The sequence below is a fragment of the Bos indicus genome, chromosome 5 (genome assembly GCF_029378745.1).
Source record: "Bos indicus isolate NIAB-ARS_2022 breed Sahiwal x Tharparkar chromosome 5, NIAB-ARS_B.indTharparkar_mat_pri_1.0, whole genome shotgun sequence".
NCBI classification, from domain to species: domain Eukaryota; kingdom Metazoa; phylum Chordata; class Mammalia; order Artiodactyla; family Bovidae; genus Bos; species Bos indicus.
In genome coordinates this window covers 47918605-47933007 of record NC_091764.1, presented here as the reverse complement: position 1 = coordinate 47933007, position 14403 = coordinate 47918605, and the positions used below count along the sequence as shown (strand labels likewise).

At 38.4% G+C, this 14403-nt stretch overlaps 1 protein-coding gene across 1 annotated transcript in view; it reads left to right on the top strand.

Moving 5' to 3' along the window:
• Positions 1-14403, top strand: part of HMGA2 (high mobility group AT-hook 2) — a 146773-nt gene that overhangs the window by 128083 nt on the left and 4287 nt on the right. The window contains exon 4 of the mRNA XM_019960872.2: positions 5415-5447. Within this exon, the coding sequence (XP_019816431.1) occupies positions 5415-5447 (33 nt within the window). The remainder of the gene's footprint in view (positions 1-5414; positions 5448-14403) is intronic.

Genomic DNA, 14403 nt, shown 5'->3' with positions numbered 1-14403 from the left:
ACTGCTATGAGAATGAAAGAAGGGTCAACTTGGAAAAAAAAAAAAAAGTATGTGCTAGGGAACAGAAGTACCTCTTAACTGAACAATGGTCTTATGATTTTAAAAGCCAGTGGGCAAAACCATCTATTGCTAGCTGGCAATAAAACAAAGAATATAATCAGATTAAAAGTTTGCTACTTACATAAAACCAAAAGACCCATCTGCATGGAGATCCAGTAAAGGACTGTTTTCTTCCAAGGGTCAACTTAAAACCCTTTGCATAAAGATCATCCTTACTTTACTAAACATTGTACCTCATTTTTTAAAACATCAAGATGTTAAGCCCAGTTCAAGCTTCTTTTCATTTAATGTTTAGGTTAGTATTGAGATGAACTACTAATGTTCAGGTTCTTTATTATGAAGGATTTTCTTTCAATACCTACTAGAAGGGGTGGCCTTAGCAGCCTAGGCATCAGCTTTAAAATACCTAGACTCCCTGGAACCATAGGCTGGATTCACAGGAGGACCTGGGAGCCCCTTAATTATGCTGAAATAAATTTCCTATACCAGTGTCTTTTAACAAAATGTTAAAAGCCAAAATACTCTATGGACATTAAGAATTCAATCATTTTTCCCCTTTCATTTGGAGAAATACTGGTTTGCTGTATGATCTCAGAAATCCAAAAATAGGTTCTTTCCTTTTTCACATTCTTTGCACAATCTAGTTTAGCATGCTGTCTCCTAAGCTATTTACAGACTTTAACAATACTATTTATTTGCTTAAAGGTTGTACTTTCAATTTGGCTGCGCTAGTCAGATTTAAGGTTTAATCTGCAGAAAACTGCATATTGACGTACCAGTGGTTAGAGAGGGCCTTGCTTAATCTTTTTATGATTCATTCAGTCGATGGGTTTTTTAATTGTCTTCACAGTTTTATTTAACATTAACTTAATTCAAAGCATTTCTTCAAAGTCCTTTGTTGTTGATATTCTTTTGTTCTGGGAGGAAGCTCTCTTCCACCAATTGTATTTCAGAAGTTAAAATGCCACTGTGGAATGAGAGAGTTTCATTACTAGCCATTTGAAAGGTGTAACCATCTTATAAGGAACTCAGAATCTCAGTGCAAGGCGCGGTTGACATGCCAGGTCTGCAGAGCGCCTAAACCATGTAAACTTCCCCCCATGGACAGACTTAACTAGAAGTGGAACCATCAGAACTGTCTAAATCAGCAACTTGGAGGGCTTTGCTATCTGTTCAATAGCACACGCCTATAAGAGAGAAGTCCTCAGACCCTCCACAGTAGGTAATGATGGAAGAATCTCCAAGTGGGGAGGGGGAGCAGCTGGACCTTGTGGGACTGAGTCTTCCCCAGGGTTCACTCTCCATCAGTAGCCTAGGAGAGTCAGAGCTGGCCCTGCTGACAAAACCAGGGGCCTTCCCAGCTGTGGTGGCGTGTGGAATCCCGAGAGATCCCAAAGAGCAGAGTGAATCTGGAGGTGGGAACCAAAGTCGTCAAATAATAGCTTCTCCTCCAGGGTTGAATCAGATTTGACTTTTCTTTTTTTAAAGAAAAGGTTGAGAACAAGTTTCCTCAGAGCATTATATAGGGGATTAAGAGAATTAGGAAACCCCGGTTGTTGTAGCTTTAGAAGATGATCTCAGGGGAGTTAATTAAATTCCCTCTGCCTTAGTTTCCCTCTAAGCAAATGAAAATAACAAGTCCTGGGACCTTCCAGTCACAATGATGCTGATGTTTAAAACAGGATTTTAGTTGCTATACAGGAAATGCACGTGCAAAATATTACTCACTTATTAAGGTGCAGGGAAATATACTGCCAACCACACTCCAGGTCCGTGTGCTCAGTTGATATTAGTCAGTTTTTATTAAAATATAGTGGTCGACTGTGGTTTCAATGACAAGAACCCTAAGGGGCAACTGGTTTCTAGGTATTTAAGCTAGTAGGAAGATAAGAGATTTGCAGTTTGTTTGGTGTCCCCGAAGATTTCCAGACAGCAGTTTGTTTCCTCTCACTTTTTATGAATGGCCGTAGTATTGTGCTTCCGTCTGCATTTTCTACCAAAGCCATTCATAAAAATAAAAAACAAAACAAAATAACAACAACGGAAAACGTCGTCGGCGCAGTCTGGAGCCACTGGGTGCCAGAGGCTGGGCAGACATCCCGGCAGCCATAGCCCCAACCACCATTGAAAGTCCTCAAGGGTCTGTTTGTTTGGTGGTCTGAAAAGTATGAAGTGCTGTGTGGAAGGGCAGCTGGAAGAAGTTCTGTGACACAGACTAGGCCGGGAGCCAGGGCTGGCAGGGTTTCAGACATTGTCTTTCCCCTCATTGAAGTGTCAGGACCTAATTCATGGAAAATTGGGCGAGCTGGCAGCCCTTTCAGAGGATTTCATTGAGCCCCACAGTGTGCAGGAGTCACATGAATGCGGGCTCCTCAGCCAAAAAGGGAGGGGGACTTCTGAGCAGGAGGAACCAGTCAGCCTGGAAGAATGTGTGGGGATTTGAAACGATTTGGGAGTAAACATGTGTACAGGTGTAATCGGCAGGGAAAAAAAAGGGGGAGGAAGAAAAGTGGTCTGTTCTTACAAATGACTCTTTTGAAATGAATACTCTCTGAGCGCTCAGAGTATTCTTGAATCCTAAGAGGCAAAGAAGTCCTAATCATTCTCAGTTGGATTCCACCTGGAGAAAACATCATCTCAGAGCCTGGGCCTTTATGATGTCATCTCTACTGTGATTTAAAGTCAGAGGGAAGAACTTTTGGTGGGTTTTTTTTCGGTTTTTTTTTCAGTAAACAAAAGTATTTTGCCTTTCTTTTGTTTTTATCTTGTTCATCTACAAAAATAAAAGCTCTGATTTTTTTTTTTAATAAAACATGTCTACTACAGCAGCAGTAAGACATCACACCATCACTGAAGGGAAGGAGAATGAATAGAAGTTCTACCCCTTCACGATAAGAGTGAATTTACCTTAACTTCTGTTATCTGGGAGAACTGTAGCAAGTTTCTTTCTTTCATTTGTACCACAAAAGCATGTCATTGCCCACATCAGGGTGGTGGTTCAGTTGTATTTGCAAATCTCAATGATGTGTGTGTGTGCATGCCAAGTCGCTTCAGTCATGTCCTACTCTTTGAGACCCTGTGGACTGAAGCCTGCCAGGCTCCTCTGTCCATGGGATTCTCCAAGCAAGAATACTGGAGTGGGTTGCCATGCCCTCCTCCAGGGGATCTTCCTGACCTAGGGATGGAACCCACATCTCTTATGTCTTCTACAATGGCAGGCGAGTTCTTTACCACTAGCACCACCTGGGAAGTCTAGATAAAATAAATAAATAAGGCTTATATTCAAACATGAGAGTGAGTACTGGAAGTAATTCATTAAAAATTTGCGGCTTTATGGGACTTCCCTGGTGTTGCAGTGGTTCAGACTCCATGTTCTCAATGCAGGGGGCACAGGTTCAATCCCTGGTCAGAGAACTAAGATCCTGCATGCTCCAAGGTGCACCCCACAAGAAAACTGGGCTTCAGATCCACCTTTTATAGCAACAAAGAATAGCTTAATTGTTTTTCTAATATGCTAAATATTGGACAGCTAACTCAGGCTGGACAGAAAACAGTTTGCTCAGATAGTTCACTCAAAAAGGGGGACTTTGCATTATATCCAGAATTAAATAGAGATGATAGAGATATGCAGATACAGATATGACAAAATATTCTGCAAATGGTACCATCAAGAAAGCGAATGAACCCACAGAATGGGAAAAAAAAATTGCACATCAGATTCTGATAAGGAATTTGCATCCAGAACATATAAAGAACTCTTATAACTCAATAATGAATAGACAAATACAGTTTTTAAAGATTCGAATAGCCACCCCATGGACTGCAGCCCACCAGGCTCCTCCATCCATGGGATTTCCCAGGCAAGAGTACTGGAGTGGGGTGCCATTGCCTTCTCCGAAAGAAGATATACAAATGGCCAAAAGGTACATGAAAAGATGGTCAACATTATCAGCCATTTGGAATATTCAAATCAGAACCACAATGACATTCGCCTTCACACCAGCAGGATGTAAAAAGACAGTAGCAAGTGTGGGCATGTTGGGGAGCAATTGGAATCCTCCTACATTGCTGGTGAGACTATAAAATAATGAGGCCGCTTTGGAAAACTATCTGACAGCTCTTTAAAAAGTTTAACAGTTAACCTCTATGACCCAGAAATGCCACTCCTAGCTGTATACCTAAGCAAAATTTCGTGTACACACGAAAACTCATACATGAATGTTCATAGTAGCATCATTCATGATAGCCAAAAGTTGGAAACAACCCAGATGTCCATGAAATGATGGATGTGTAAACAAAATATATCCATACAAGGGAATATTATTTGTCAATAAAAAGAAATGAATTACTGGGGCTTCCCTGGTGGACCAGTGGTTAAGACTCCGTGATTCTAATGCAGGGGGCACAGGTTCACTCCCTGGTCAGGGAACTAAGATCCCACATGCTACACCACCAAAAGATAGGTAAATAAATAAAATTATTTAAAAGGAATGCATTACTGATACATGCTATAGCATGAATAATCCTAGAAAACATTTTAAATGAAAGAAGACCATATATTGTATGATTACAAAAGATACAAAAGACTGTATATTTACGTGACATGTCCAGAATAGGCAAAGTTACAGGTGGCACTAATGATAAAGAATCCGCCTGCCAGTGCAGAGATGCAGGTTCCTTCCCTGGGTCAGGAAGATGTCCTGGAGAAGGAAATGGCAACCTACTCCTGTATTCTTGCCTGGGAAATCCCATGGACAGAAGAGCCTGGTGGGCTACAGTCCATAGGGTTGCAGCAAGAGTCAGACGTGACTGAACACAACACACATGTAGAGACAGAAAGTAGATTAGTAATTGATTGGGGACTGGAGGTTGGCTAAAGAGGGAAGAGGGGATGGGAGTGGGTGATAATGGACAGGTTTCTTTCCCAAGAGGTGAAATCTTCTAAAATTGGATAGTGGTGATATTTATACTACCTTCAGACTATACTGAAAAGCTTAGATGTATACACTTCATATGGGTGACTTTTATGGTATATAAATTATATCTCAATAAAGCTGAGTTTTTTTAAACAAAATTGTAACAAATTAAGCCCTTTCACTTCCTAAGTTTTGTGATACGCTAGTTAAAACAAAGTGAATAGAATAGCAAGTTTATTTAGATGTAACTGCTATGGATTACAGACCTTAGTTGGGAATTGTTTTAAACATCCTTTAACCTGAAAGAAACCATTTGAACTTTGAAGAAACTTTCGTCTTCGCAAACAAGTATCAATATTTAAAACATGTATACTTAATTATTCTCATTGTGTGTGTTTCTTTTTAAATTATAACAATTTTTTTTTTTTTCTTTCTCAGCCACAACAAGTTGTTCAGAAGAAGCCTGCTCAGGTAAGAGACAGTCATTGTGATTTTTTCTCCCAATTAATGTAAAAAGTAAGACAAAAAAATTATGACCCCAAATAACCTTTATTTAGTCTTTCTCTAGTTTTGATTATGTCAGCATTGTAGTGTTCTTGAAAACTGGTTGTATCCTTCAGACATAGTCAAGAATAAATAGTCTGAGGTTTTCAAAAATTCTGAAAGACGTCAAGACCTAAAGTATACAAAGCAAATAAAAATACTTCTAAAAATAAACCCTTTTAGTGCCTCATATAAAACAAATGCTTAATCTTCTGAGGTGTTTCGCCCATACTTAAACATCAAATTTTGTCATTTCCTTCTAACGATCCACATCCCATTGACTCAATACAGGACTTAATAGCTGCAAAGTATATCATGATCCATGACTAGAAACATATTTGTTCATTGACTTATTCCCCCCAAAGAAGAATTGGAAATTGAAAACTTTTTATACTAATTTTGCTATTGATGAACCCTCCGATCTTAGCTGAATGAGTCTCTGAAGTCTTTGGCAACATCAAAATTAGGAACCGTCTTTATGGTTCCTCTTGTTCCAATTATAATCTGTACTTAGAAGCATAAGAATCATGTTTATTGAGAAAGTATGTCTTGAATAATAAAATATAAAAATGTCTTGCTGTTCTCCCTTTTGGGGTTGAAAGAGATGCACAGGAGACCTAGGTGTATCATGCAAAACCTACCGAAGTAAATTATTAAGCAGTATCACAGGTTACCAAGTTCTTTGTTGATCTTTCATATAATTTATCTGTAGGATCTTTTCCCTAGAGTTCTCTAAAACTGTACCTCTCACCCTGTTCTCTTGAGACAGTGTTGGTTTGCACGGGAAAGACAATCTCCTGTATCTACTATTCTTTGCAAATGCAGCTTGAAAGAGAATTGAAGCTTCTAATCAAACATAAACATACAGGAAAAATGTATCTGAATAATTACACACGTGCTTTAAAATAAAAACAGAGTTTCCGTGAAAAAAAAATCGTAATCATAGCTCTTCCCTTTCCTAAAAGCCAAGAGTGGTAGGGGACACTAAAAATAAGCACACGATGTTTCTAAGCAATATTAAACAGAGCAAAATATAAACAAAAACTTGACATTTTTAAGTAGGAGATCCCAAATATATTATCCTCTCATCCTTCATTAGTAGGGAAATCAAGAGAAAATGAATTTATAATTCTGTGCATTGGGGTCAAAGTATATTGCAGTGTTCACTGTTACATCATGGGCTGTGAATGACAGGTTCATCATCTTAGGTGGTCTGTTAAAGCTTTGATTCAGTCTCTATTCTTGGGGTTGTAGGGAAGATAAGGCAAACAAAAACACAGTCACTGCATATGAGAAATGTGTAATCTAGTTCAGAGGTTCTTAGCCTTGGCTGCATATTGGAATCAACTGCAGATACTATTAATATAATTATGTATATCCAGTTGTATATATTAATATATACAGTTGACCCTTGAACAACATGGGTTTTAACTGTGATGGTCAACTTAAATGGGGATTTTTTTTTCACTAACTACTACAGTACCACAGGATCCATAGTTGGTTTAATTGGTGGATGCAAAATCACAGATCTGGAGTGAGGACCAACTATAGGACTTGAGTATCTAAGGCAAATCCTGGAATCAGCCCACCTCGGATACTGAAAAACAGACAACTATAAATGTGTGTACATCCTGAACCCTACCCAGTGCTGTATGCTGGAGCCAGCCCTTGTGAGGCAGTTGTATCTCTTCCAGACTCTATATTTAGTGATGTCAAGTAGGTGACTTGAAATCCATTTTGGTGGGAGTAGTTACACCATGAAAATTGATATATACTACAAGTCAGGACTTTATTTTATGGGAGAGGCAAGTTGTTGAACTTTTACCTGCATACCACTGGCCCCCACCCTTCAGTGATACTGATTATTTGGTCTGGAAACACACGCATTAGTATTTTATGAACTCCTCAAGTGAGTAACGTAGAGCCATGGATGAAGATACCCAGTGAACACATTTGAGAAGACATTTGAATATTTGTTGAGCAAATGAATGTGCAATGAGAGTCTATATGAGGCACAGCGTGATACAGATGAATGAGTGGGATGCCCTGTGTCGCCTAAGGGGGATGATCCTCGGAAGAATTTTGATCTTGTTATTGTTGAGTTGCAGAAGGGAAAATGAAGACATAGATTATTCTTTAGGGAAAGAATAGAAGATGTTTTAGATGAGATGAATGGCATATTCAAAAGTAAAGAGGCAGAGACAGGTAAATCACTGGTGGAGGTTATCCACATGGCTGAAACTGATTACAAATTGGGCAATAATACACCAAGAAATGATGTAAGTGACATCAGACATTTTTGTCCCAAGAGAATCAGGAATATCAAAGAAATCACAGATGGATTGGGTTGGTCCTCACTGATCAGTCTTGCTGTCTTACAGACCATGTTCCAGATTTGCCCTTGAAAAGAGAGTTTAGACTCAGAAAAAAAGAACATGGGCTCACTGGGCTTCCTAATCTGTATTGTCTTAAGGACACAGTGATGAATTATATAAACATGGGGACTACACAGAAGTTTGTGGAGGATAATGTAAATTTTACAGCACATTCAAAAGAATCTCTTTCTTTTCCATCTGTTTCTGTCAAAATACCCTCCTGGATGGCTTTAACATGTGGCAGTCTGGATTAACTCAGGCTTGTATCCTTTCTATCCACACTACTTTGAGGGGTTACATTCAGATCCTGTTTTGAGGTCACAAAAATTTTAGGACAATTAAATATTTTACATCCAAGAAAAGAACTCAGCAGTGTATAAGGTGGCCTAGGTTTTGCTTTCTGGCCCTGTCAATGGATGAATTAATCTCTCTAGTCCCTATATATCCATCTATGAACTGGGAAAATAACAGTGCATCTTCATGTACTCCAAAAGACATTTTAAGAGTTGTATAAATTCCAGGGAATATTATTACATTCTGACTTATTTTTGGATGCTTGGCTTTTCATTTCTAGAGATTTGTATTCTCAAAAATATCCAAGGTCTAATTAGTTCAAAACTACTATCTTTTTTTACCTTAAGTGTTTTCACTGCATCTTTTTAAAATAAAGGATTTTTTTAACAAAGGGAAAATTTTATGGTGATTTCTACATATTATCATTAGGACTAAAGCACTTGCCTTGAATGTAATTCCATGTGTATGGAGTTACAAAGACTGTCATCTATAGTATCTAATGCCATCAAATGCTTGTTGTCATTGTTCAGTCACTAAGTCATGTCCAAGTCTTTGCGACCCCATGGACTGCAGCACGGCAGGCTTCCCTGTCCTTCACTATCTCCTGGAGTTTGCTCAAACTCAAGTGCATTGAGTTGGTGATGCCATCCAACCATCTCATCTGCTGTCACCCCCTTCTCCTCCTGCCCTCACTTTTTCCCAACATCAGGGTCCTTTCCAATGAGTCAGCCCTTCACATTAGGTAGCCAAAGCATTGGAGCTTCAGCTTCAGTCCTTCCAATGAATATTCGGGGTTGATTTCTTTTAGGATTGAGTGGTTTGATCTTCTTTCAGTCTAAGGGACTCTCAAGAGTCTTCTCAAGCCACAGTTCAAAAGCATCAATTCTTCGGCGCTCAGCCTTCCTCATGGTCTGACTCTCACATACGTGCGTGACTAGTGGAAAAACCATGGCTTTGACTAGAGGGACCTTTGGTGGAAAAATGATGTCTCTGTTTTTTAATATGCTGACTAGGTTTGTCATAGCTTTTCTTCCAAAGAGCAAACGTCTTTTAATTTCCTGGCTGCAATTACCATCCGCAGTGAGTTTGGAGCCCAAGAAACAAATGTCACTGTTTCTACTTTTTCCTATCTATTTGCCATGAAGTGATGGGACCAGATGCCATGACTTAGTTTTTTTCATGTTGAGTTTTAAGCTTTTTCACTCTCCTCTTTCACTGTCATCAAGACGCTCTTTAGTTCGTCTTCGCTTTCTACCATTAGAGTAGTATTATCTGCATATCTGAGATTGTTGATTTTTTTCCTGGCAATCTTGATTCTAGCTTGTTATTCATCGAGCCCGGCATTTCACATGATGTACTCTGTGTTTCAAGTTAAATAAACAGGCTGACAATATACAGCCTTGTCGTACTCCTTCCCAATTTTGAACCAGTCCGTTGTTTGTGTCCGATTCTAACTGTTGCTTCTTCTTAAATTTCCTCAGAACTTTGGGGATGCAACTTTTTGAAAATGGATTAAAGAAAGTCATAATTCATTCCAAGAAGCCAAATTCAGAATTAGGCTAAATCTCAGAATTTAGATGTGCATATGTGTATATAAGTACATACATCAAGAGAGGAATAAAAATTTAAGGAAAACCATTCTGCAGAGGTGTGCTTGGGAAGTCCACCAGGTGCCATCAGCTGCAAACCTCAATGTGTGTCACGTAACCCTGATGGGAAAGTTAATAACCTTAAAAATCTAAAGGGGAAAATCTCTAATATTTAACATTAAATTTATAAGTTCCAAAACCAGTGAAAACTAAGCTTACTAGAGAATTCTATATTTTCATTTAAAGTGATAAAGTAAGAAGTTAGCTAATTTCCTAGTTTTTTAGCCATTGATTGCTAAAAAAGCAGTTGATTTCTCAGCCACACAGATTACATTCTCAATTTGAGTAGGAAATTGGTACATTTTGTTGCTGCTGTTGTTCTTTTTATAAAAGAAACCTTATAAGATATAGGGTTATTATTATTGATAGAGGGGGCTTTGCTTCTCAAGTGTTAATTTTCATAAGAAGAAAAATCTCACTCCATCTCAGAGTTCTAAAAAGATTTTGTTGATTTATTAGCTATCTTATTGTTTCTTGATTTCCGCCTTTTAAAATTTTAAACTGAAATTAGAAGTGAGTCCTTATATATAATTCAGATTTTTTTTTTTCTCACGTGAGCCCTACTCAGAAGGTAAAAACAGCTTTAAACAATCCTAAGTTCTCCTTCCTTTCAACCCAGTTTCCTCATTGTTGTAGCGCCCTGGCAAGCTACACCTCTAGCAATTAAGACAGGTAGAAACCTGCTCCTTTTCAGCTTCCCGGTGAGAGAACTGGAAAGTTTTCAGTTTCTAAGAGACTGGAAACAAAGCTTTCTGTTTCGAAACAGAGCTTTTACCTGCAAGTAACATCATTTGTGGGTGGTGTGTGTTGGGGCAAAGAAATCTAAGCCTTGGTTATCATGGGATTTTCCCCCCCTTAAAAAAAAAAAAAGAAGTTGAATGCTTTTACAGAGACTTCAAGGGCAGTTTTAAGGATGTTTATATTTCAGACAACCTAAACATTGTTTGGAGCAAAATGAGAGATTTCACTTTGGGACAAGCAGGTTGATGAATTGCAGTCAGCATCTTGTTCTCAAAGAAGGCATTTTTACTGGGGGCTTTTAGTCTAGACATACAAAGGAGGAAGGAGGAAAAAGGGAGAGTTCTCTAACACTCATCTTTTACGTGGTATCTTGGCCAGTGCAGTAAATAGTTCATCATAAATCAGACTTGCAAAAAAGAGTCACTCTCTACTCACTCAGGGAGAATAGTGATTTATGCTGCTTAAGTCATAAAGAGTACTGATTTATTTGTTTTCCAACTTATGCTCTTTCAAGCTGGTGAAACAGTTTGTGGGCCAGTAAATGTTTGGTACAGACTGGCAAAACATAAAGAATTATATCAAAGCCCACCTCGAGTGGGACTGTTTTGTGTATAGGAAATACATTTTTTATTTAACCTCTGACCTCTGACATTGCAAAGGTCAAGGAAAAAGAAGAGATCCAAGTAGAAGGCAGCATTTAACTCTTATAATAAAGTAGCTCAAGGAGATACAGCACATGGGTAGGGCAGAGGAAGCATATCAAAATGATCATCAACTGTAAACATATGAAGTCATTAGCTTAGTTTTAATAAAGGAATATTGGCGAGATGAAGTCAGCTGTTTCTTGGCATGGGATGTCTTACAGAGATGACATAAACATCTAACAGAAGTGAAAGAACATTACTCAGTTTGGGGCACAACATAAAACTCCAAAAGGCAAAATATAGTGTTTCTGAACTTGACAGATTTCCTATAAGAGTTTTTTTGTTTTTTTTTTTAATATGATTGCCTTTAACTGTGTGGTAAAGCCTGTGGATTAGGCTAAAATTAAATGGCCATGTCTGTCTGCTTTCCTTTGCATATTGCAGTGCTTTTCCTATGCATTTTGATGTGAGTCATATAAAAAGCTATTATTTATTCAATATGTAAGATTTCTTCTTACTATCCAAACCCAAATTAATATGAATAAATAATGACTGGCTTTAAAACACTGTCTTTCTAAGAAAATCCTTAATGTTTGAATAGAAGTATGTTGGTTTGTCCAAGAAACTTTTTTAACTTTGAGGGAATGTTTGCTGGACACGGAAATGTTTCTATTGAAGAATTATTTAACTTACTGTTATTATTGATATTTTAATAATCATCTTCAAAAGTCCTTGTCTCAGGATAATAAACAATGTTTGGTGCAATAATGATTAAAACTCAGAAATGTTGTTTCCTGGCAACAAATACAAATTATGAACAATTTTATATACATAGAAAACAAAGAGAAAATGTTTCTGCTAATCTGAGCCATCAATAAACACATCCTGAATAAAACCATTAAGCAGCCTTTAATCTATCCATTTTAAAACTACTTTGTAAAAAGAAGAACATTCCTCAATAGTTTTGGAAATGTTGAAATGAATTTCCTTTTCCTGAGTGGTTCCTTCATATAAAAATCTTTTTGCTGCATCTTTAACTATTTTTTAAACATGATATTCCTTCAGTAAGAATTAGAAACTGCCGGACACAGGAGCCTGGAAGGCTGCAGTCCGTAGGGGCGCAAAGAGCCAGGCACAACTGAAGCAACTTGGGAGGTATGCGTGGAAAACTGATGAAGTTTGTGATCCTCAGAAATCATGACTTGCAGGATCCTGAAATCTGCAGTTAATGAGTGTGAAAGTCGCTCAGTCGTATCCGACTCTTGCAATTCCATGGACTATACAGTCCGTGGAATTCTCTAGGCCAGAATACTGGAGTGGGTAGCCTTTCCCTTCTCCAGGGGATCTTCCCGACCCAGGACTCAAACCGGGGTCTCCTCCATTGCAGGCAGATTTTTACCAGCTGAGCCACAAAGGAAGCCCCCCAAATTTGCATTTAGTTTATATATAAAATGAATTGTCTATCTGAAAAATGTGATTCCCTTCTGAAGATATTTTTAAATAGTCTTCCATCCCAGAAAAGAATTTGTAGTATCCCAGAGATGAATGTTACCTCTCTTTGCAGTATTTTCAGGGATGAAACTCTGATCAGAGGCATGCCCAAGACAAACAGCAGTGTGTTAAAATCTAAGATGTCATATTTTGTTTTCTTCGGGAGGCATTCTTTAGTAACAGGGTTTTTTCCCTTTCTTTCACAGCTATCTATCATTGAACTACAGATAAAGAAATAAACACAAAATGAGTGGCTATAATGACTCATCATAGCTCCACACTGTAGTCTTACAGAATTTTTACTCTTTTTTCAAAGTTTTCCCATTTCGTTGTCACATTTTTTTCTCACACCCTGCTGATGGGTATTATCATTATTGTGTGACACAGTGAGAACCAGGCACAAGTTATACACACATTAATGCTAGGGCTGGTGCCCGTGTTCATTGATCTCTAGGATCAACCTTCTTTACCTCAAACATCCTCCAGTAAGACCTTAAAAGGCTCCCCTGGTGGCTCAGTGGTAAAGAATCCACCTGCAATGCAGGAGACGGGTCAATCCGTGAGTCAGGAAGATTCCCTGGAGAAGGAAATGACAACCCACTCCAGTATCTTGCCTGAGAAACCCAATGGACAGAGGAGCCTGGGGGGCTACAGTCCATAGTGTTGAAAAGAGGCAGACACGACTGAGCACCTGAACACACAATAAGATCTTAAAACTGACTTTTATTAAGTTGATGGTAACACATGCAAGGTAGACGCTTGTATATTTTTACATACATAAGACTAAAATTAATAAAAAGATAAGGTACCATAAATATCCCAACTTCTAAAGCATCCTTTTGAAAAACATTTCCACCAGAATGCCTTGCACTTGCCAGATCATAGGGTTTATATAGGTTCCATTGAACATGTTTTTTAAAAATGTGATATAAAGTTTTCCTAGTTGAAGGAAAGAATCACTTTCCATGAAGTTAAACAGCCCCAATCCATTTTAAATTAAAATATCTGACCAAGAGATAGAAAATGTCCGATTTGTGGTCTCATGGGTCACTTAGCTGCAGATGGAACTTGAAAACTTGGTTTCTGGTCTCTGCTGCAGAGGAGGGGAACCCATAATTTTTGTTCTAGCAGGACTGGCTTGAGATATTCACGAACATGAAAAACTCTTGAGTGTGTCATTCCAAGTCCTTAAGGAACTGAACATACTAAGATGACAAAAAGAATGTCACTAAACCATAACTACTCTCTCTAGAAGACTAGGTATTGTTTGGTTTACTAGCAACATAGCTTAAATTACAGATGCATTTGTAGCCTGTAGCGCTTTCTAATGAGAGAGTCACAGAATTCTTTGCAACCATGGGGAAAACAAATAAGGGTTTATTAGGCGACATGGACTTCTGTGACTAGCCCTCCTTACTACACACAAAGAGGGGCATGATGATGACAGCACCCCTATAATTTGCAGGGAGAGTATTTCCATTTCTCAGTTCCATTGAAAATTCGCTGGCCTCCTTTCCACTGCAGATCTTCTGTTTAGTCTGCATCTGAAAATTAAACCCAGAGCTTCGGCTCTTGCCTTAAACCTTCCTCCAGTGCACACCCTCACCCTTGCCTGTGGTGGTAAGACCTATGGTTAAACGCCTAAGACATTGAAAAATTCCATCCAGCATGAGGGGATCAGGATGTATAT